The sequence below is a fragment of the Barbus barbus genome (genome assembly GCF_936440315.1).
Source record: "Barbus barbus genome assembly, chromosome: 19".
In the NCBI taxonomy this organism is placed as follows: Eukaryota; Metazoa; Chordata; class Actinopteri; order Cypriniformes; family Cyprinidae; genus Barbus; species Barbus barbus.
In genome coordinates, this window is record NC_136747.1 from 16,848,173 (window position 1) to 16,867,669 (window position 19,497).

Sequence of the window (19,497 nt, forward strand, 5' to 3'; positions counted from 1 at the left end):
AAATCAGCCAGTAAGATTGCAGGAGCTCAGTGGTGAGCTCTGTCTCCTCTCTTACTCACTCTTTCTTTCTCGCTCTCATTCTTTGCTCTTGTTCTCTCACTCAGCTCTAAACATGGCAGATGTTTTTGTTGGCACATGGAACCTAAAGGAGAGCAAGAATTTCGATGAGTACATGAAAGCCCTCGGTGAGTACAGAGGGGGTAAATGCTGTGGATGTATGCGGTATGATTTGCTTTACTGCTAAACATAGGGTGTGCCTTTTGATGCAAGTAAGCACATGTAAAATAGGTGTGTGTTTCTGATAACTTCAGATTGGGAAATGTGAACTGAGGAGCATTTATTGTGCAGGTGCATGTGTGCTGCTATGTGTGTGTATAAGGGTGTGTTTAAGATGGAGTGCATGTGGTGCAGGGAGGGTTTCCCTTGATGAAGCACAAAGACACATGTACTTTCACACACACATAGATTCATGCTACAACCACGTGTGACTGTAGAGCAACTGCTGTCCTCTTGTATAAAATACAACGAGGCCTTTATTTTGCCAACTTGTTTTTTTGACAAAAAAAAAAGTGAATACTGCCTACGGAACTATATCATGACCTTGATGTTTTGTTACACAAAACATATGAAAATGTCTTTGAGATGCTAGCTGGCCAATTTTTTAAAGTAGTGTTGAGTGACTTGTAGCTTAAGAGCGGAAGATGAAGGGGGAAAATCAATCAGCGTGCAACTGTATGGAGATACAAATAGAGGGAAGGAGGGCGGCAAGTGTGGTTGAGACAAAGTGGGTAGTTTTGTCTTTCGACCAACCAGTTTCAACTCCAATGAACTCTGATTTTTTGCTCTTTATCTGTGGTCAAAGAAGAGTCTGCCCTGCCTGCATTCGCACACATACACCCTCACAGTATTTGCTGAACAAATCAATATTATTTGCTGCATTCTCCCAAAACTACATGTGCTGATTTGACCATTTTGACCGTTCCAGAGTTTGGTTATTTGCAGACATGTTCATTCGTGACTAACCCCTGAATATATATGCAATCTTTGTTGAATTATTACTATTATTCTGCCCTTAAGCTATGCAGATCTTCCTTCATTTGAATTTTCTTTAATAAATTGTGGTCCCTTTTAGAATTATTTTTAATTTTAAAATTATTAGAAAATATATTTCATATTTTCAATTTTTTTTAAGCCTCTCCGAAATGTAAAAAATTTGTCAAATGTAAATGTTTTATAAATGATTTAATATACTTAATATAATTTTTAACTTCTTTACAGTACACACCAAATTATCTTTGGTTCTTAATGTTGTCCATGTGAATTCCTCTGCATGTGAATTGTAGAAATGGCTTCATACCTCTTCTAAAGTGTGTGTTATGTTTATTTATCAGGTGTGGGCTTTGCCACGCGTCAGGTTGGCAGTATGACCAAACCTACGACCGTAATCTCCATGGAGGGCGATGTCATCACACTTAAGACCGTCAGCACATTCAAAAGCACAGAAATCAATTTCAAACTGGGAGAGGAATTTGACGAGACCACTGCAGATGACCGCAAAGTTAAGGTAATATGTGCACAGAGCACACATTAGTCCCACTTTCAATAGTCCTGCGCTTCGAGATTACTAAAGGCATGCAGAATTTCATGCCTGACATATTGTGAATTGGGTGAAAGATGTTTAACACAATAGGGTTTTGTTGGTGGGATACAAGGCTGTCTTAGAAGGCCCAGTGGGAGATTGACCTATCCCGTGACATTCCTTGGGTCAATCATTAATTGTAGACATAGAAACGCCACTCATCGCTGCTCCCGGGTAGCAAGAGTTAAAATGAGACCATTTTCTATGTAAGAACTGTTTGTCTTATTACCTTTACCCTGTTGTTTCTGTTTGTCCCTCAGTCCATGATAACTTTAGATGGAGACAAATTGGTTCACGTTCAGAAATGGGATGGTAAAGAGACGACCCTGGTACGAGAAGTCAGTGACAACAGCCTAACTCTGGTTAGTATCGTGTGCACTTACAGTAAGTGCCTCTTTGGTTGGGAACAGCATTACAAAGAGTCAGCAAGAGCAAAACATGTTCTGCTGCCCATTTAGTAATTAACTTTTGCCAATATTTATGGATGTTTAACTGAATGAATATATATCAATGGGCCAACCACTCTCTTTTATCAACAGACATTGACACTTGGCGACGTCGTCTCCACACGACACTATGTAAAGGCGGAATAAAGGGAAATCTGTCACAACCCATCCTCATTAATGGTTATGTACATTTCCTGTGATTTTTCGGTGGTGTTCATCCGTTTCATTTGCACCGTTCCTCAAACACTGAATAAAATTCCAACATCATACCTCCAGACCTGTATTTGAGCTTGTATTCTGGGTGTGTGATATGCTTCTTCAGTCAGTGTTATGGCTTATGCCTTTGGTCTACAATAAATGACATTTGCTCCATATTAACCTTGTGCAATTTATTGTGTCAACATTTCCCTGAAGTGCTCGAATGCTGTGCCGTGTTTTTGTTTTTTTTAACAGGACTCTGTGTAACACACGGTTATATTTCCGTGAGGGCCTTCTAATTTAAGCTTGTTCCAGTATCTGCTGGGTGACGTGCATGTGTTCTAAATCAAGAGACTGGCACTTGTGTCTGTGTGTTTCTGGGTGAAAGGCCATTCGGAGGTTGTGCAGTGAACCTTTTAACCTTCACACAAGAATCCAGTCACTTTTAATGGTCAAACTTTTAATATTAACAAAAAAATACATTCCAAAATCTATCAGATACATTTAATCTTGATATACATGCAAAAAAAAAAAAAAAACCGTTCTTGCACAAGCTTGTACTTGCATATCGCAACTGCTTTGCAAACCAAATAATTATTTTGTCTTGTGTTTGTGTTTCTTGTGTTTTTTCTTCTTTTCTGAATGTGTGTGTGAATGTCGTGGCCGTTTGGCATCTTCATCGCTGCTATCGGATGAAGAGCTGTTTCTTTTCTTCTCTTTCTTTTTCTTCTTTTCTTTCTTTGCCTTCTTTTCCTGGAGGAGAAATGCAAAGAGGCGTCATGAGCTTGCAAATGAAAGGCAGATCAAGACGTCCGCAATAGGGAACTGTTGCAGAAGTTGGCAACAAGTAAAAAAAAAAAAGAGCAGGGTTACACAACCGCTTGCAGGCAGCATGTCATCTGGTGCAATAATTTTGCTGTCAAAGGGGTGTGTCTGAACCTTTTTACGTTTCTGGGGCTCTGATTGGGTTTGCTGACTGGTCTGTGGCGGCGGCTGCTCCTCCTCTTCTTCTGGCACTAAACTGTACTGCAGTCCAGGCTGGGAGAAGCAGTCCTTTGCAAAGTGACCTTACACATAAACAGACATACAGGTCATTATTTATAACATAAGCAAGCTCAGTCATAACAGGTGTTCAGGAATTAACAGTGCAATCTGCAAATAAAGACAATGAACATGAAATCTAAAACTGACACTCAATGTATCTCAATTTCCACAAAAATATTTAACAGCACTGCTGTTAATAATATTATACTTAATACTATTATCAACATTAGTAGTATTACGAAACATTTCTTGAGCACCATATCAGAATGATTTCTGAAGAATCACGTGGCACTGTAGACTGGAGTAATAAAGCTGAAAATTCAGCTGTCGTCGTCATAGGAATAAATTGCATTTTAAAATTAAATTACATTGCAATAATTGTAATTCAATTACAATAATATTTTTTACTCTTTTTACTGTATTTTTAATCAAATAAATGGTGAGACTTTCAAAAACATTTAAAAAATCTGACCCCAAACTTTTGAACGCCAGTGTAACTATTGAAATGACAATCAGACAAAAAGTTTTAAATATTAAAGTCATATCACAACTAGCACGGGCCTATATATAATCTAACTTAGGGTTGCTTTTCAGTATTTTTAATTGTTTTTTTTACCTAAATATATACTTAATGAGTCAAGGTAGTAAAGAAAAACATGACTTTTAATTTGGAGCTGAATTTTGTTGAAATAGCATTAGGGTTGAGTTTACAATAAAAAATAGGTTGTCTGTAATAGGGACAAGAGTCTAATGTACACTGGAGCTGGGTCAGGTTGACATAACCTGGAGGTTCATACCTCTGCAGCCACACTTTTTGCATGTAGTGTTGAGCACAGCCTCCAGCGTGATCTTCTGGTCAGTATGATCTCTGAACTGTCTCCGGCGACGTTCGTCCTGTCTGTGTGAATATTTATTTATGCACAATTTGGTATGGTTATGAATTACCTTAGTCAGCCTCCTATGAGTACAGGGTTTGGTTTGCTCAAACAAAGCACTCATGTACCATAAAACCACTTACTCTGCTATAACATTGTTGGGGTCTAGGTCCCGCCCAGTGCCTTGATTGACAGATTTCATAGAGAAGGACAGTTTTACTTTATCATCTTTCATCTGATAGCGGATGGAAATCAAAAAGCATCATTAAAATACTGCATCTGAATTATAAGAACACTAAACCAATGTTTAATCAGTGCAATTTCACTTTTAGCATATGCAATGATGTTGGTAACAGTATAAAATGACATTATTGTTGTATTTGTGTACATGTAAATTGAATATACCTCACTGCCAATGACTTTTATCCACACTTGTTCCCCTACATCAACAATTTCAGCAGGGTTATCCACCCGACAAGACGACATCTCACTCTTATGAACCAGACCTGATGATGCAAACACAAATAAACATAAACGTGTCTATTCATCTTCATTTAAATGAGAACACTCATTTGTGGGAACTCTCCAACATTACCTTGTTTTCTGTATCCTGGAATCTTAACAAAAGCACCATATGTTGTAACAGAAACTACCTAAGTAAATAAGAAAACAAGAGGATGAATAAATCAGTAAGAGGACATTTCATGTTTTTCGAATTTTCTTTTATTCCAAAAACCATTACAATATTTTTTTGCACCCTCAGATTCCAGATATTCAAATAGTTGCCAAATATTGTCCTATCCTAACAAACCATACATCAACGGAAAGCTCCTTTTTTCAGCTTTCAGATGATGTATACATCTCAATTTAAAAAAATTGACCCTCATGACTCGTTTTGTGGTCCAGGGTCACATAAGGGGATTTTTAAATCTAACCTCTCCCTTCAGAATGCTGTACATTGATGGCAGCCCATCCAGACCAGCTGGCTCTCTCATCCGCTCCTCTGCCATCACACCTGCAGAGGTACACGTATGGTTTGCCTTCTGTCTGTAACTAGTTTTTTAACTAGTCATGCTGGAGCATAAAACAAATCCAGTCTGACCACTGCATCCAAACATGCCATCGTTAGTGTTTATGCAATTCATGCCTGATGAGAATATGCCAAGATCAATAAACTTACCATATGGGATCAGGTCTAGGACAGTTTACGGTAATTTGAAAACAGTCTATAAGAGGACTGCAATATGCACGTGCTAGACTATCGCAGTTTTAATTACAAAAAAACTTATCCAATAAAAAAAAAGTAAAGTGTAAATACTGAGAGCCACGTTACTATTTTAAACGCAACAAAATATCCCAACGCAGTACATTCCCCTTATTTGGATGAAGCATGAGTTCCGTGAGTACATTGTCTTCCGGTTCAGAGATTTAACAGTAGCCAATAAGATCGCGTTGTGCGTGAGCCAGCCAATCAGAAACCTTCGTATTACCGGATGTGTTTTACTCAGCGAGCGTGTGTATCTCTGTAGTGGTTGGTGGCTCGAAAAACTCATTCATTTTAAAAGAAGATAATAGTTTTGGTCGTTTTTCATTCATTGCCGAGATTTGAGTATTTTTCACAATAATGATCGAACCGAAGAAGCGCGGCGCAGAGATGGCAGTCGTTCCCGTCGGAGTGAAAAGGCCCCGGACAGAGCTGGTGGCTGCAGCCCAGTCCCAGCAGCTCTCTGCTATGGTAAGACTTGATGGAAAAGACTAAGTTAGCTGCTGCTCAATCTTTTGTATGATGTAGTGATGGGACTATGTTGTATTGATTCATCTTACTGACTCGAATCTTTTGAATCAATTCACCAAGGCGATTCGTTCAGTGCTTTTTTTCTACAGGTTACATTGTCACGGTAGTAAAGTTAGTGTTTTATTCTTCTTCTTCTTCAATAAACTTGAACGCTATACAGACACCTTTGTTGTAATTCAAATGTCGAACACTGTGCAATTATGCAAACAAAGATTAAAGTGAAAAACAACTACAGAAATTAATAAATAAGTGCTTGGGCAGTATTAATACAAAAATCTGAATACAATCGTGTAACGTATACAAATAATAATTTATAGTCTTTGCGGCTTTCTTATTTAAAGAGAGTCTAATAATTTCTGTATCGTACACAACAGTGCTACTCAATGCTACAGAAACAAGTCTTATGATTGAGTCATTTAATTATTCTTTCAACCGATTCATTCGAAAACGAAGGGTCGTTCACAACCAAAACCGGTCCTATTATTTTTATTATTACAATATGTGTTCAAGCATTATACACACTTTCCCCACAATTAACAACAACATCAACAAAAGACACTACTACAATGAATGAGGGCATACGATCAAAAAGGGCATACGATTCACTTCAAAGATTAATTCAAAACAGACTGCCATCTGCAGGCAAAGTTAATGGGTGCATGATTAGGGGGGCTTCATCATCCTTGAGTATTTATAACAGCACCTGCATAAACATTGATCTATGTGTGTGTCTATTTGTTTTCATGTCAGGGCCCCCCACGCAGCTCCAGTCTGCAGGCTCCTATAATGCTGCTCTCTGGTCATGAAGGTGAAGTTTACTGCTGCAAATTTCACCCCAATGGAGCCACGTTAGCCTCCTCTGGATATGACCGTCTCATCTGTGAGTCAGTTGACATTTATTATTTTGTTATTATATATTACTCTCTTTTTTTTAATGTGTAGGTAGTATTGATTTGCATGTATGTTTGAATTGCTATTGTTGGTTGTGTCTGATGTTCTTGAAGTGCTCTGGAATGTATATGGAGACTGTGAGAACTATGCAACACTTAAAGGCCACAGTGGAGCTGTGATGGAGCTTCATTATAACACGGATGGCAGGTGTGTTTGTCTAAAAACTTGAACAAATTAAAAACTTTCTGCATCATTTACACTGTCATTTTTATACTGTAGTTTTATATATATTATTCTACAAAAAATGCATCATTCTATCACATACTAAGTGTGTTTGTGTCCTCCAGTCTGCTATTTTCAGCCAGTACGGACAAGACAGTGTGTGTGTGGGACAGTGAGACAGGGGAGCGTGTGAAGCGTCTGAAAGGTCACACGTCCTTCGTGAACTCATGTTTTCCAGCTCGGCGCGGACCACAGCTGGCCTGTACGGGCAGTGATGATGGAACTGTGAAGGTAAATTCAGCCCACAGAGTCTAGACTCAAAACTCTCTAGAAGTCTGTGACATGTCTTGACGTTATGAAACAAAAAAACTCTATTACATTTTCTACATTTTCAATCAGGGCAAGGTTATAGTGGAAGTGCAGCTGCAGCATTAAATTTTTTGTTAATAAATAACATGGCTATAATATTAAAGGAATAGTTCACCCAAAAATGAACATTTTGTCATCACTTATGCTTGTTGTTCCAAACACATAAGACTTACCTTGACAAAAGTTTGTAAAAGTCCTTGCAGCTAAAATTTTCATGCTTCAAAAAGTACAAATAGACATGGTAAAAGTAACCCAAATTAATCAAGTGGTTTAATCCAAGTCTTCTGAACAGAAATGATCTCTTTATTTGGCACAACCGATTTATTATAGACTTTTATTCATATAAACATTGACCAGTGCACATACATAGAGCACATCAAATGTGTCATGGAGCAGTCTGAGGTTGAGTATGTTTATGGCAATTCAGCAATTATTCTGTATCCTTCCTGCATCCTTCCTTTGACCCAGATATTAGCTTAGATCTTTCAACCATTATGCCACCACCACCTTTCAATTACTACAGCTCAGTTTGCAGACAAAACAGGAAATCATCAGCACTGGCAGAGTCAAAATGCACTCCCTTATTGTTTAAAAGCGAAACTGAATATTGTTTGTGTGATGCTCATGACTTTGATTCGTGTCCCAAACCCATTTTTTGTCTAAAACCTCTACTGTCCTATGAAAAGTCATATAGCCAATAAATAAAATACATTTTAATGTCTGGATTATGATAATGTTTGATAGTTTTTACAATGAGTCTTTAGGTTGCTGCTTATTCATTTTAATATTGATCGAAATGTCTAGGTAGACATACCATGAGAGAATTTGAAAGCCATTTGTGTGTCAGGCTAACAGTGTTCAGACAGTCTAAAGCTGTCTTTTTCATGTGTTATTGTAGCTGTGGGACATTAGGAAGAAGGCCTCTGTTCACACATTCCAGAACACGTATCAGGTTCTTAGTGTGACATTCAATGACACCAGTGACCAGATCATCTCAGGAGGCATCGACAATGACATAAAGGTTTGTGCGCGACAAATACTCTGCAAATACTCGGCTCTTTTGCTCGTATGTACATTTTTTCTTGTATGTATGTGTTTCATGTTGCAGGTGTGGGACCTCAGACAGAACAAGCTGATTTACAGTATGCAGGGTCATGGAGACTCTGTGACAGGTCTGAGTCTCAGTGCAGACGGGTCTTACCTGCTGTCTAACTCAATGGATAACAGCGGTAAGCCTACATGTGTGTTCGTGCATTTGTGTACACACACTACATATCAAAAGTTTGGGGTTAGTATGATTTTTTTATTTTTTTTGTATGTATTTGAAATATGTCTCTTATGCTTACAAAGGCTGTATTTATTTGATCAAATATACAGTAAAAACAGTAATATTGTGAAATAATATTATTACAATATAAAATAGCTGTGCTCTATTTTGTTTCTCTATACTGTTCTCTAATATATTTAAAAATGTTATTTATTCCTGTGATGGCAAAGCTGGATTTTCAGCAGTGTCTTCAGTGTCACATGATCCTTAAAAAATCATTCTAATATGATAAACTGGTGCTCAAGAAACATTTCTTAACAATGTTTAAAAAGTTTGTGGAAACTGTCATACATTTTTGATTAAATTATTAGGTATTCTTTGAAAATTCTAAAGGTCAACATTGAATGCATTTAAAATAAAAATAATTTGAAACATAAGTGTCTTTACTGTCACTTTGGATCAGTTTAATGTGTCCTTGCTGAATTCAGTATTCATTTCCAAAAAAAAAAAAATCTTGCTGACCCCAAACTTTTGTATTTGTACCTGTTATTAATGTGTGCATAACTGAGTACATCATCTGATGTTTTATATTTGTCTGGAACAGTGCGTGTCTGGGATATCCGTCCATTTGCACCAAAGGAGAGGTGTGTGAAGATCTTTCAGGGACATGTCCATAACTTTGAGAAGGTAAAGCCCAATTCTCTCTGTATATTTGCAAACAAGATTACCTGAGTTGTTTATAAAGATGGAAATAATTTCCACTGTGTTTGCTGTGAAATGTTTTTTTTTTTTTTTAGGCTAGACTTTCAATCAGGGTGAATTATCAGTTCATTATTTTAGTAAACTTTACTGACGCTGAGCTGGAAGTTCATGGCAGGACCAAAGGGTTTTGTATTAAAAGTTTTTATTTTTATTTTTTTTGTCTTTTAGAATCTTCTCAGATGCTCTTGGTCTCCTGATGGGAGTAAGATTGCAGCTGGTTCTGCTGACAGGTATGGGCATTTTTGTGTGGTTTATGCAGTGTTTGTACAGTATGATTATGTTTGAGGTTAATGCAGTGTGTTTGTGCTGTAGGTTTGTGTATATTTGGGACACAACAACCCGTAGGATCCTTTATAAGCTCCCTGGTCATGCTGGGTCTGTGAATGAGGTCGCTTTCCATCCAGAAGAACCAATTGGTAAAAAATATATATTTTATTAAACTATTATGCATATCTGAAATTGTAAAAGTAGCACATTCCTTCCATACTGTTTACCCATTTGTGCTACATTTGTGACTCCATTATTTTATGTCTCCCACAGTTCTCTCTGGATCCAGTGATAAACGCCTCTACATCGGAGAGATTCAATAACTGTGTGTTTGTTTGTGCGAATGCTGTTTATGTGACTGTGTCTGAATGTGAGGACGAGAAGAGGATGGGTAGAGGGGGATATGATTTGAACTTTTGCCATTAGTGTTTGATTTGAAAACAATGATGAACAGTTGGGGGGAAAATGTTTAACGTTGGCTTTTTTATGCTTTTAATAAACCTGTTTCTATAATTAGTATGTGCACTTTCTTAAGTCTTAAGTCGCTGGGGTATATTTGTAGCAAAAATACATGGTATTTTTGGTATCAAAATACATGGTCAAAATTATTGATTTCTCTTTTATGCCAGAAATCATTAGGATATAAGTCCTGGTATTGAGGGTGGAGAGAGCGCTGGACATTCACTCCCCCACCTACAATCCCTGCCGGCCGGGGACTCGAACCCGCAACCTTTCGATTAGTCCGACTCTCTAACCATTAGGCCACGACTTCCCCTAATATATTATATTACGTAATATTACGTAAAGATCATGTTCCATGAAGATATTTTGTAAATTTCCTACCGTAAATATATCAAACTTCAAAATAAAATGCATTGCTAATTACTTAATTTGGACCGCTTTAAAGGCAATTTTCTCAATATTTAGTTTTTTTTTTTTTTGCTTCTAGATTTTTTTCTAGAATTTCTAGATATTCAAATAGTTGTATCGCAGCCAAATATTGTCCTATCCATACAAACCATACATCAATGGAAAGCTTATTTATTCAGCTTTCAGATGGTGTATAAATCTCAATTTCGATAAAATAACCCTTATGACTGGTTTTGTGGTCCAGGGTCACATATAACCAGTTGATGACTGAGAACTGGCAATCCATGTTATCCAGAATGATATAAGAAATAAAAACCACATGCACTTATATTACTCTTATATACAGTAATTTAATATATATAATTAATATATGCATTATGACAATTTCAACAAAAACATTTGACTTTTTTTACATGCTCAGTCATAATCTATCTTAGTGATCTAAAATATTTCTTCTTCACGTTGACATTTATCTGTTTTTATTTTGTTTACCTTCAAGGGTTCAAATAAAAACCCAGAAAACCTATTAGAATTTGAATGTGGATTGGGGTCCAATATGAACATACATAAATACTTTTAGATTACTTTTGAACTGTTAACATTCTTTGAATATCGCCTTTTTAAAATAGGATAATCTTGTACCATATTGATCTAAAAATACAAAGAGAGAAAATATATTACATTGTTATTAACAACACGAAGTGCATTAAACATTATTTTACGTCAAAGGAACTGCAGGGGGTCGTGAGATTAATGAAAAGCTAATAATTAATTGTTAAATTATAATAAATCTTTTAAAAATGACAACAATCAAGATAAAACCTAATGAAATTATTATACTTGTGTACCCGCATGTCAGCATATGAATAATGTAATAAAAAAGTTACTAGTCTGATTGCAAATGTAGGTATTCATGTTGTCATCAAACGCATGTTAATTTGACGCAATATTAGTTTCAAAATAAGGTTTGCATGTTGCAATAAGAGTGTCCACAGCCGCATGATGGTTTTCTTTGTGCTCTGTAAATCGCCTCGTGTTGTGCCGAGCGGCGGCGAGCGTCTCTATGCGGTTGCGCGAGCGGGTTGCAGACTCGCACGAGGGTGTCTGATTTCCACCCACAAACCCCGCTCCGCTCACCCTCCCGGTGCCGATGTTGACAAAGAGCCGGAGCAGGAGGATGCTTGCTCAAGCTACAGCGGCAGTCTGAGACCCCCGACGGTACATCGGCTCGGAAAAACGAATACCGGACCTCACTGTAAGTCACAAAGGCTCGCTTTGTGCTCGCTCCAGATTTCATTTGCGTTATTTTCTTACCTCGCGCCCTTACACCCCCCGCTCGCGCTCCGTCTGATGCTTATCATATGATGCTCATTTCTGCCAGTTAAACGCGCTCTCTGACTCTTCCTCTGTTCTTTGTGTTATTTTGGGTTTGTCCGCGCCTGGTAAAGTTAGCCGGTACGGAATGAAGGTGTGGCAGATTCGCTAGGATTCGGAACCGCAACGGGGCTCTAGGACGCTTCGGTCTGGACAATTAAGCGGAGGAGGTCCGGTATGACCGGCAGCCATCCGAAAGCATCGACGCACCGAAGCATGCACGCGGCCCGGTGGGCTTCTTGATGCTTTGAACGGTAATCGTGAAGCAAGACCCTGCAGCGCGCTGGACCTCACCGGGGACTCCGCTTTCTCCCGACGCCTCGCGGGGCCCAAGCCGTGCCTCAAGCGCGAGAGCATGGGTCGGTGCGACGGGAGATGCACGCTGGTGGTCATCTGCTGCCTGCAGCTGGTAAGACAGTCTTGTTCATGTTCAATTCAAATCTAGTCTTTCGAAACAGACATAAAACATATAGAGGGAAGGTGTGAGAGCACGCAGGGGTTCTGATTTGGAAGGTGTGAAGACAAGGGAGAAGGTGTCCTGGTTCCCATTTCTTAGGGGGGCCAATTGAGTAGCCGTCAGAACTTTTCTTGGAGAAACTTCATGCCCCAGATATGTATGCATGTGCATGATTTGTGTAACACACAAACTAGAGGCATGTGAGGATGAGGGGCCTCCTGAGGAAGGGGCTCTTTTCTCATAGGGCTATGGGCTGGGGCTCCAGGCAGTTTCCATGGAAACAGCTGCAGCACCAAGCTTTGGGATTGCTCCTATGTGTGTGGAGACAATATTTTTTATTTATTTGCCATTGGCTTAAGTGGGTTTAATGGTCCACTGCAACCTGTACTGCTGATTCAGTGATAACAGGTAAGGCCTGACAGTTTGAATCCTTTGGTTGTTTTTAGGCTTTCACACCCAGTGATCTTCATAAAAATCGGATTTCTGCTCAGAATAAGTCAAAACAAGTTAGAACTAAACTAATTAAAGTGCTCTTCTGGTCAAAAGTTTAGAATATTCCTTTTTTTTTTTTTTTTTACTGTTTTTGAAAGGTTATAAAAAAATTGTGCTTAGCAAAGTTGTTAATTTTAAATCCAAAATACAGTAATATTGTGCAAAGTGATTACTATTTTAAATAACCATTTGTTTATTCAAATATATTTTTAAATGTAATTTATTCCTTGTGATAGCAAAGCTACATTTTTAGCAGCTAGTACTCCGGTCTTCAGTGTCACATTATTGTTCAGAAATCGTTGAAATATATTGATTTACTCTTCAAGACACTTTTGTTATTTTCAGTGTTGGAAATATATTCAGCTTTGTATTCACAGGAACAAGTTACATTTTAAAATGTAGTCAAATAGAAAATGTTATTATTTTGAATTGTAGTAATGGCTTTGGCGAGCATAAGAGGTTTGACGTTTTGGCCAAACTAACCCACCACAACGGCCAACCAGAGCCTGTGGACTCTATCATCAAATTAGCCAAAATATTTAATAAACCCATATGTGAGCGGCAGAGAATATGCATTACTTTGTCAATGATGGACGTTTGAGTGTACTGAAATCATCTGAGCTTTCTGGCACAGATTCTCTGTGGCTGATGATCCTTCTCTGAAGAATTTTCCTTCTCTCCTGCATGTGGTTAATGTGCAGTCACGTACTGGGCCGTTCTTGGATGGATGCTGCATGTGTCAGTTTCTGCCAGGAATAGTAGCCAGCAATATCAGACTTTGTGTACCATTTTCCTGCCAATATAACTTGGGAGTCTGCTGCACAAGATTGCTTTGCCAGCCTCATATTTGCTTAAATAAACCTAGTGTAGTTCATTTTGAAGTCTACAAAGACATGGGTCAAGGGTCGATGAATATATATATATATATGATGTTATCTGTATTGATACAAGCTTTTTGTCCACACTTATGCATGGATTTTTGTAATGTTGGATGGTTGTGTGTGTAAACTGTCCTTGGTTTGTTCACAGGTCGCTGCATTACAGAGGCAGGTGTTTGACTTTTTGGGATATCAGTGGGCTCCCATCCTTGCCAATTTCCTCCATATCATGGCCGTCATTTTGGGAGTGTTTGGAACTGTACAAATCCGTTCCAAATATCTTATACTGGTAGGACAAAGAGCATGTTTGTTTTTGCTCACATTTTGTGCATACAAATGAAAATGTTTTGCTGTTTGCATTGTCTTTACATGTCTCATATGCATTCATTAATATTATATTTTTATATGTGCACATATATGCGTGTCTGTCACTTTCAGTATGCTGTGTGGCTTGTGGTCTGGGTTGGCTGGAACTCTTTCATCATCTGTTTTTACCTGGAAGTTGGTCACCTGTCACAGGTAGGTGATTTACAGCATTGGTCCAGACTCCAGTCTATGAGAAGTCATTGTGTAAATACACCAAAGAGTCTGATTAAATGTTTGATTTTATGCCTTGTTATGCTTAAATCTTAGTCAACATGAAACAGCATTCATAAACCATTTTACTACTGTATTTATCAGAGAAATTTTATTTGATTTTGTTACTTGGAAATTGTATTGATTGTGAAAAATTGACGTTTATCCGTTAACTTGATCCGTAACGATAACAGGGCTTCTTTGTAATCTTTAAATTAAAATGTTTAAAGATTACAAGGAACACAAACATGTTTCTAAGAATTTGGATTACAGGGTCAATGTTGAGTTCATGATTAGGGGATTTTTGTTTTTTAAATCCTGTTTGTGTTCTGCTGTAGGACAGGGATTTCCTAATGACATTTAACACATCGCTTCATCGTTCCTGGTGGATGGAGAACGGGCCTGGTTGCTTAGTTACTCCAGTGCCTGACTCACCATTGGCTCCTCAGGATCATCATGTGATCACTGTCAGTGGCTGCCTGCTGGACTACCAATACATAGAGGTGGTCAGCTCAGCCTTGCAAGTGTTTCTTGCAGTGAGTACTTGCGGGGTTTTTTTGTTGGTCGGGGGGTTATTTACAAAAGCATATGCATCTGAATATTTGGCAGAGAAATAGGATGACTGATTGGCTGTTGACATAGTTTGTTCTGCGTTTCAGCTCTTTGGATTTGTTTATGCCTGCTATGTTAGTAAAGTCGTCCTGGATGATGAGGACAGCTGTAAGTATTCTGGTCTGTTGTTAGAACCTGAAAATGAATTACAGCGACATTAAAGTGTTTGAGTTTTGAGTCCTCTCTCTCTGTTGCAGTTGATTTTATTGGTGGACTGGACTCGTATAGATACCAGCCTCCACAGAAGAGTTCTCACTTACAGCTGCAGCCTCTCTATACGTAAGTAAACAGCTCCATTAAATTACGCATTTTCAGTTATCAGAACCACTCTTATTTAAAAATGTTACTCTTTCAAAATATAGTATAGTTTTTAAATGTAGTGTGTAAAGATACGGTGTGTAAAGTTCACACCGGAAAACTAGCTTTTAACTCTCTTTTTCTTTCTTTTTATTAATTTAAAAATGTTTTCTATTTCTATTTTTTATTATTTTATATAATTTATTTTATTATTTATATTGTACATGGAATAATAAGTGCACAAATAAATTCTGCTATATTATAACCCCAATTAATAAAACCCAAACCCAGTTCCATTCAGTACAGCAGGAAAAATAACACATAATGACACAAATTTAAAAATAATGAAATGTCAAAAAAAGTAAATAAAACATAAAAGGGATGAGGTGTTCAGATATCCTGTCTATGAGTCAGCCAGTACATTATATAAAAAGTGATGCAATACGTTATCAAAGATGCATTATGGCACAATGAACATTTTTTTAAAAAGTAGTGTGCCATGTTGTTGTTACATCGCATTGCTTGTTTAATTCAGCAAGTGGTGTGGAGGAAATGTATTTTCATTTGTTAATGAATGAATGAATCAATTCATTTAATCATTTTTTTTTTGCTTTTTTATTTACTGTAAAAATGCCTTAATTCGATGCTATCATTTATAAGTCAAGAAAAATGTTAAAAAGGGCTGCTGATAGTTTCATTGTAGTGTGCTCTTTTGTATACTAGTCATTTTGCCATATATGGTCTTTCTGCTGTTGAAAATTTGCATACTGTTCACAGTATGCAAACTGTGTACCATAAAAATAGTGTGAGTAGTATGGTAGTACTTCAAACACAGCCCATTTCTTTTGAAACCTCACGCCGTCTTTTCATAATTTTTTTTTACATATATACATTTAGGCCTGGATAGAAACCAGAGGAAAAACCCACCCTCAGAGGAAAACAGCTGCTTATCTCTGAGAGATGAAGTCCTCTGCATTGTGGGAAATGTTCTACCAGCTTCAACGTCTGTGTGTCTCTTGAACTTTGTCTCCCTCTATTGGAGAAAATCTATAGTGCAGCACCAGCCAGAGTTCTAGAGAGAGAGCAAGCATATGGACAGGACCACAACAAGATGCTTAAAGCCACATTGAGACAAGCATTATTGAATAGGACTTGAAGACAGAAACAGATCTTCTGTGTGTGTGTGTGAGAGCACATAGGCCTTTGTATATGTTTGTGTATTCACAAGGTGGCCAACCTTTGACCCAGGCAATCTTTGAACACATCCGGAGCTGCCCGTTCAGCTCTTTTTGGTGTGTGTGTAGGAGAAAGATTGTTTATACTCTGATAAGACACTATAATGTAATGTGTTAGATGAATGTTTTAGGTTGGGTAGATGTGTATTTGGGGAATGCTGTAGGACTTTGTGCATGTAAAACCTCACGATAGAGGAGTTGTGCCTCTGGGTGGCCCACATGTGTCTGCGTGCATGAATGTGTGTTTCTGAATGTGTCGATCTACACAGACTACAAGTTTTGATATGTACTTATGCACCTAACGCATAATGTGACTAGCCATAAATGTTTATTTGAACACAAGCTTAGAATGAATGTATGTTAATGTACAATGCTTGTTTCAGGAAGGCTGTGTTTGTATGAGTGAGTGAGAGAGATTATGGGTGCGAGAGGGACACACCTGAAGGGTGGGACAGTTGTTCTGCATAATAAACTCTTTCTAGATTATTCTTTGTCTTGTTCACTTCTAAATGCACCACAGAGGGCTTGTGTGAAATAAAACACCATTTCTATTCTCTCAAATGCATATGGATGAGGATAAAAAGCCTTGTTTTCACAGGGCTAAGTATATAAAACTAGTGCTCCCTAGGGAGAGCTGTGAATCAGATAGGAAGACAATGGACAGACCTGTTTTATCTCATTGAACGTCATTTGAAGTAGCTCGCTCGCAGCCAATGTCCTCCCACTCTTTACACAAAGGCAGTTAAGTAGCTGCTCACATTTCAAACAGCCTGTTATTTCAGAATGAGTGCTGTTTATGAGGAACATGCATCTTTTCGACTTACTCAATGGTTTGTGTAGCTGTTTGTAGAGAGAAAAGAAACATTTATTGATCCCACTGGTAAAATGTGTGACCAAATTTACTTTCAAGGCAAGTCAATACAGGCAAAACCTTTTTTTTATGCACTAATCAATTTTGGACTATTTTGCTTTCGTAACATGTCTTCCCTCACACTAGTGGAAAGCAAACATTCAAAATACACATTTAAGCGTTATACCCTTTGTTTATTTGCATCTGTAGATTTCAGTTGCCGTACATGACTGTAGACCAAAATCCTCTCTTTAAAAGCTGTAGTATGTCAACAAAAAGTACCAAAAATGTTGAACCTTGCTTTTAATGTTCAGATTTCTGTTCTGGAAATGTATGCAAGTTAAGTGCATATTTAAACATAACATTTCAGAAAACTTGTAATACAAAACGATCATCTTAATGTAATATGAATAATCAGCTGGGGAAGTATGGTGATATCCATTTATTATATTTTTACACTATTCACCTAACCAGCTGTCACTAATAGAAGCATAACAATCCCTAAAATGTAATACACATACAACTACAATATATTAATTTGTTAAAGGGTCTGTTATTAACACAGTGTTAAGATATTGAGATTATACCGCATGTGACAGTGATCACATTTTGAACAACGGCTGTTTCATTCCCAGGAGTGTAATTAATAAGTGTGTTTTTGCAACTTTGTTTGTAGAAAAAATTTTTTTTTGACAATTTACTTTCTAACAGTCTGCAACTCATAAAGGCATGTGAAATATACCATAATACTCACGCAGCTACAAAGTGTGAAACATACAATAATTAAACTATCTATTATTCATGATATTAACACTATTTTTAAGATAGATTAAAGAGATTATAATTCATGTAAACATGTCGATTGTTGTTTGATTCACATTTCAAAATTGTAGACTTATAAGTAGCCTATATTAAATAGAACATGTTTGGTGTTTATTTTCATAACTATTAATAATATAATAAATTGAATTATTTTTTTTATTACCTTTATTTAACCAGAGTGTCCTGTCCAAGATAGGCAGAGTACAACCACACATACATACAGACACAAAATACACAAAAATAATAATAACATAAAACAACTGAAAAAGCAAATCCATTAAAGTCAACCACAATCCATAACACATCAGGCAAAATATCTACAGCTATATGTGGCTGCCTCCAAGTCAGCCAACATCCTCTTAAAAGCGACCAATGAGACCAGCAAACGCCTTTTTTCTCAATTCAGTTCTAACCTTAGGAACAGACAGAAGGAAAAGATCCTGTGAACGAAGATTGTAAGTCCCGATATTATTTACATTGATGTAGGTCAGAAGATAAGATGGAAGTAGACCTAAAATAGCCTTGTATATGAAGATATACCAGTGTTGAAGTCTCCGCATTGATAGAGAAGGCCATCCAACACGTTCATACAGATCACAATGGTGAGTGAGGACTTTAAAACCAGTGATGAACCTCAGAGCGCCATGGTATACAGTGTCCAATAAACTCTGAGACGAATCGTGCAACTATGGTGATGTTTTATATATGCACGGCGTGCATATATAAAACATCACCATAGTCAAGTATAGACATAAAAGTGGCAGCAACCAGCCTCTTTCTAGATTCCAATGAAAGGCAGGATTTGATTCTGAAACAAAACCCTAGTTTAAGTTTTAGTCTTTTTGCTAGAATTAATTTAAGTTTTTTAATTAGACACCTGTGACTGCATTTTATTGTATCTTATTTTATAAAACTGCTACAACTGGCCGATGGGGAAAAAAATCAGGCCAGGTATGACTATTGGCTGTAATGGTGTAAAACACATGTGCTCACATCTGAAACTGAGATTAAATGGGTTCAGTCGTGCCCAAAACAAGATTTAAACACTTCTGCTCTTATAAATGGGAACAAAACCCAGTACTTTACTTTGAAAAGCCGGCATTTGCTCACTGTGTAGGGATGTATGTCACACATTATGAGGCGCCTGTAAATCTGTACATTGTTGTATGTGTCTCGAGCACAACAAAGGACGACACTCCCCTCTTGGCGCAATGAACCGCACGCGCTCCTTCTCAGTCTACCCATGATGCCCCGCGCGC

At 37.6% G+C, this 19,497-nt stretch overlaps 4 protein-coding genes across 12 annotated transcripts; 3 read left to right on the forward strand and 1 right to left on the reverse strand.

Annotated features, from left to right (window-relative positions):
• On the forward strand, positions 1-2,459 carry fabp3 (fatty acid binding protein 3, muscle and heart). The gene is made up of 4 exons (XM_079442341.1): positions 1-185; positions 1,392-1,564; positions 1,900-2,001; positions 2,179-2,459. Exons 1-4 carry the CDS (start codon positions 113-115, stop codon positions 2,230-2,232), a joined length of 402 nt encoding a protein of 133 aa, XP_079298467.1. The 5' UTR covers positions 1-112; the 3' UTR covers positions 2,233-2,459.
• Positions 2,460-2,729: 270 nt separating this feature from the next.
• Positions 2,730-5,746, reverse strand: zcchc17 (zinc finger, CCHC domain containing 17). 6 transcript variants are annotated; one of them, XM_079442336.1, is made up of 8 exons: positions 5,383-5,609; positions 5,138-5,306; positions 4,798-4,855; positions 4,608-4,708; positions 4,346-4,437; positions 4,125-4,225; positions 3,223-3,350; positions 2,730-3,036 (listed from the first exon to the last, which is right to left on the reverse strand). In XM_079442336.1, exons 2-8 carry the CDS (start codon positions 5,210-5,212, stop codon positions 2,878-2,880), a joined length of 714 nt encoding a protein of 237 aa, XP_079298462.1. In that variant the 5' UTR covers positions 5,213-5,306; positions 5,383-5,609; the 3' UTR covers positions 2,730-2,877. The 6 variants fall into 6 exon arrangements, with proteins under 6 accessions (XP_079298462.1, XP_079298460.1, XP_079298463.1 ...); XM_079442334.1 differs by having other exon boundaries at positions 2,731-3,036; positions 5,138-5,217; positions 5,383-5,746; XM_079442337.1 differs by having other exon boundaries at positions 2,731-3,108; positions 5,138-5,217; positions 5,383-5,746.
• On the forward strand, positions 5,686-10,292 carry snrnp40 (small nuclear ribonucleoprotein 40 (U5)). Of its 2 annotated transcripts, XM_079442333.1 has the most exons (10): positions 5,686-5,937; positions 6,748-6,877; positions 7,002-7,095; positions 7,236-7,401; positions 8,378-8,500; positions 8,588-8,708; positions 9,351-9,433; positions 9,677-9,738; positions 9,821-9,924; positions 10,049-10,292. In XM_079442333.1, the coding sequence occupies exons 1-10, from the start codon at positions 5,827-5,829 to the stop codon at positions 10,096-10,098; spliced, it is 1,044 nt and encodes a 347-aa protein (XP_079298459.1). In that variant the 5' UTR covers positions 5,686-5,826; the 3' UTR covers positions 10,099-10,292. The 2 variants fall into 2 exon arrangements, with proteins under 2 accessions (XP_079298459.1, XP_079298458.1); XM_079442332.1 differs by having other exon boundaries at positions 5,694-5,937; positions 8,378-8,708; positions 10,049-10,290.
• A 1,410-nt stretch (positions 10,293-11,702) lies between these two features.
• Positions 11,703-17,052, forward strand: nkain1 (sodium/potassium transporting ATPase interacting 1; the record flags this gene model as incomplete). Of its 3 annotated transcripts, XM_079441288.1 has the most annotated exons (8): positions 11,703-11,900; positions 12,094-12,428; positions 13,998-14,135; positions 14,285-14,365; positions 14,761-14,958; positions 15,082-15,142; positions 15,232-15,313; positions 16,229-17,052. In XM_079441288.1, the coding sequence occupies exons 2-8, from the start codon at positions 12,375-12,377 to the stop codon at positions 16,236-16,238; spliced, it is 624 nt and encodes a 207-aa protein (XP_079297414.1). In that variant the 5' UTR covers positions 11,703-11,900; positions 12,094-12,374. The 3 variants fall into 3 exon arrangements, with proteins under 3 accessions (XP_079297414.1, XP_079297413.1, XP_079297415.1); XM_079441287.1 differs by having other exon boundaries at positions 11,725-12,428; XM_079441289.1 differs by lacking the exons at positions 11,703-11,900; positions 16,229-17,052 and having other exon boundaries at positions 12,233-12,428; positions 15,232-15,317.
• Positions 17,053-19,497: the final 2,445 nt, after the last annotated feature.

Coding starts and splice junctions, on each gene's coding strand:
- fabp3 (XM_079442341.1), top strand. CDS start 113: ATGGCAGATGTTTTTGTTGGCACATGGAACCTAAAGGAGAGCAAGAAT. Junction 1,565..1,899: donor CAGATGACCGCAAAGTTAAG/GTAATATGTGCA, acceptor TTTGTCCCTCAG/TCCATGATAACTTTAGATGG. Junction 2,002..2,178: donor GTGACAACAGCCTAACTCTG/GTTAGTATCGTG, acceptor TTTTATCAACAG/ACATTGACACTTGGCGACGT.
- zcchc17 (XM_079442336.1), bottom strand. CDS start 5,212: ATGGCAGAGGAGCGGATGAGAGAGCCAGCTGGTCTGGATGGGCTGCCA. Junction 4,709..4,797: donor TCCAGGATACAGAAAACAAG/GTAATGTTGGAG, acceptor TTGCATCATCAG/GTCTGGTTCATAAGAGTGAG. Junction 3,351..4,124: donor CAAAAAGTGTGGCTGCAGAG/GTATGAACCTCC, acceptor TTTATGTGTAAG/GTCACTTTGCAAAGGACTGC.
- snrnp40 (XM_079442332.1), top strand. CDS start 5,827: ATGATCGAACCGAAGAAGCGCGGCGCAGAGATGGCAGTCGTTCCCGTC. Junction 6,878..7,001: donor TGGATATGACCGTCTCATCT/GTGAGTCAGTTG, acceptor ATGTTCTTGAAG/TGCTCTGGAATGTATATGGA. Junction 7,402..8,377: donor GTGATGATGGAACTGTGAAG/GTAAATTCAGCC, acceptor GTGTTATTGTAG/CTGTGGGACATTAGGAAGAA.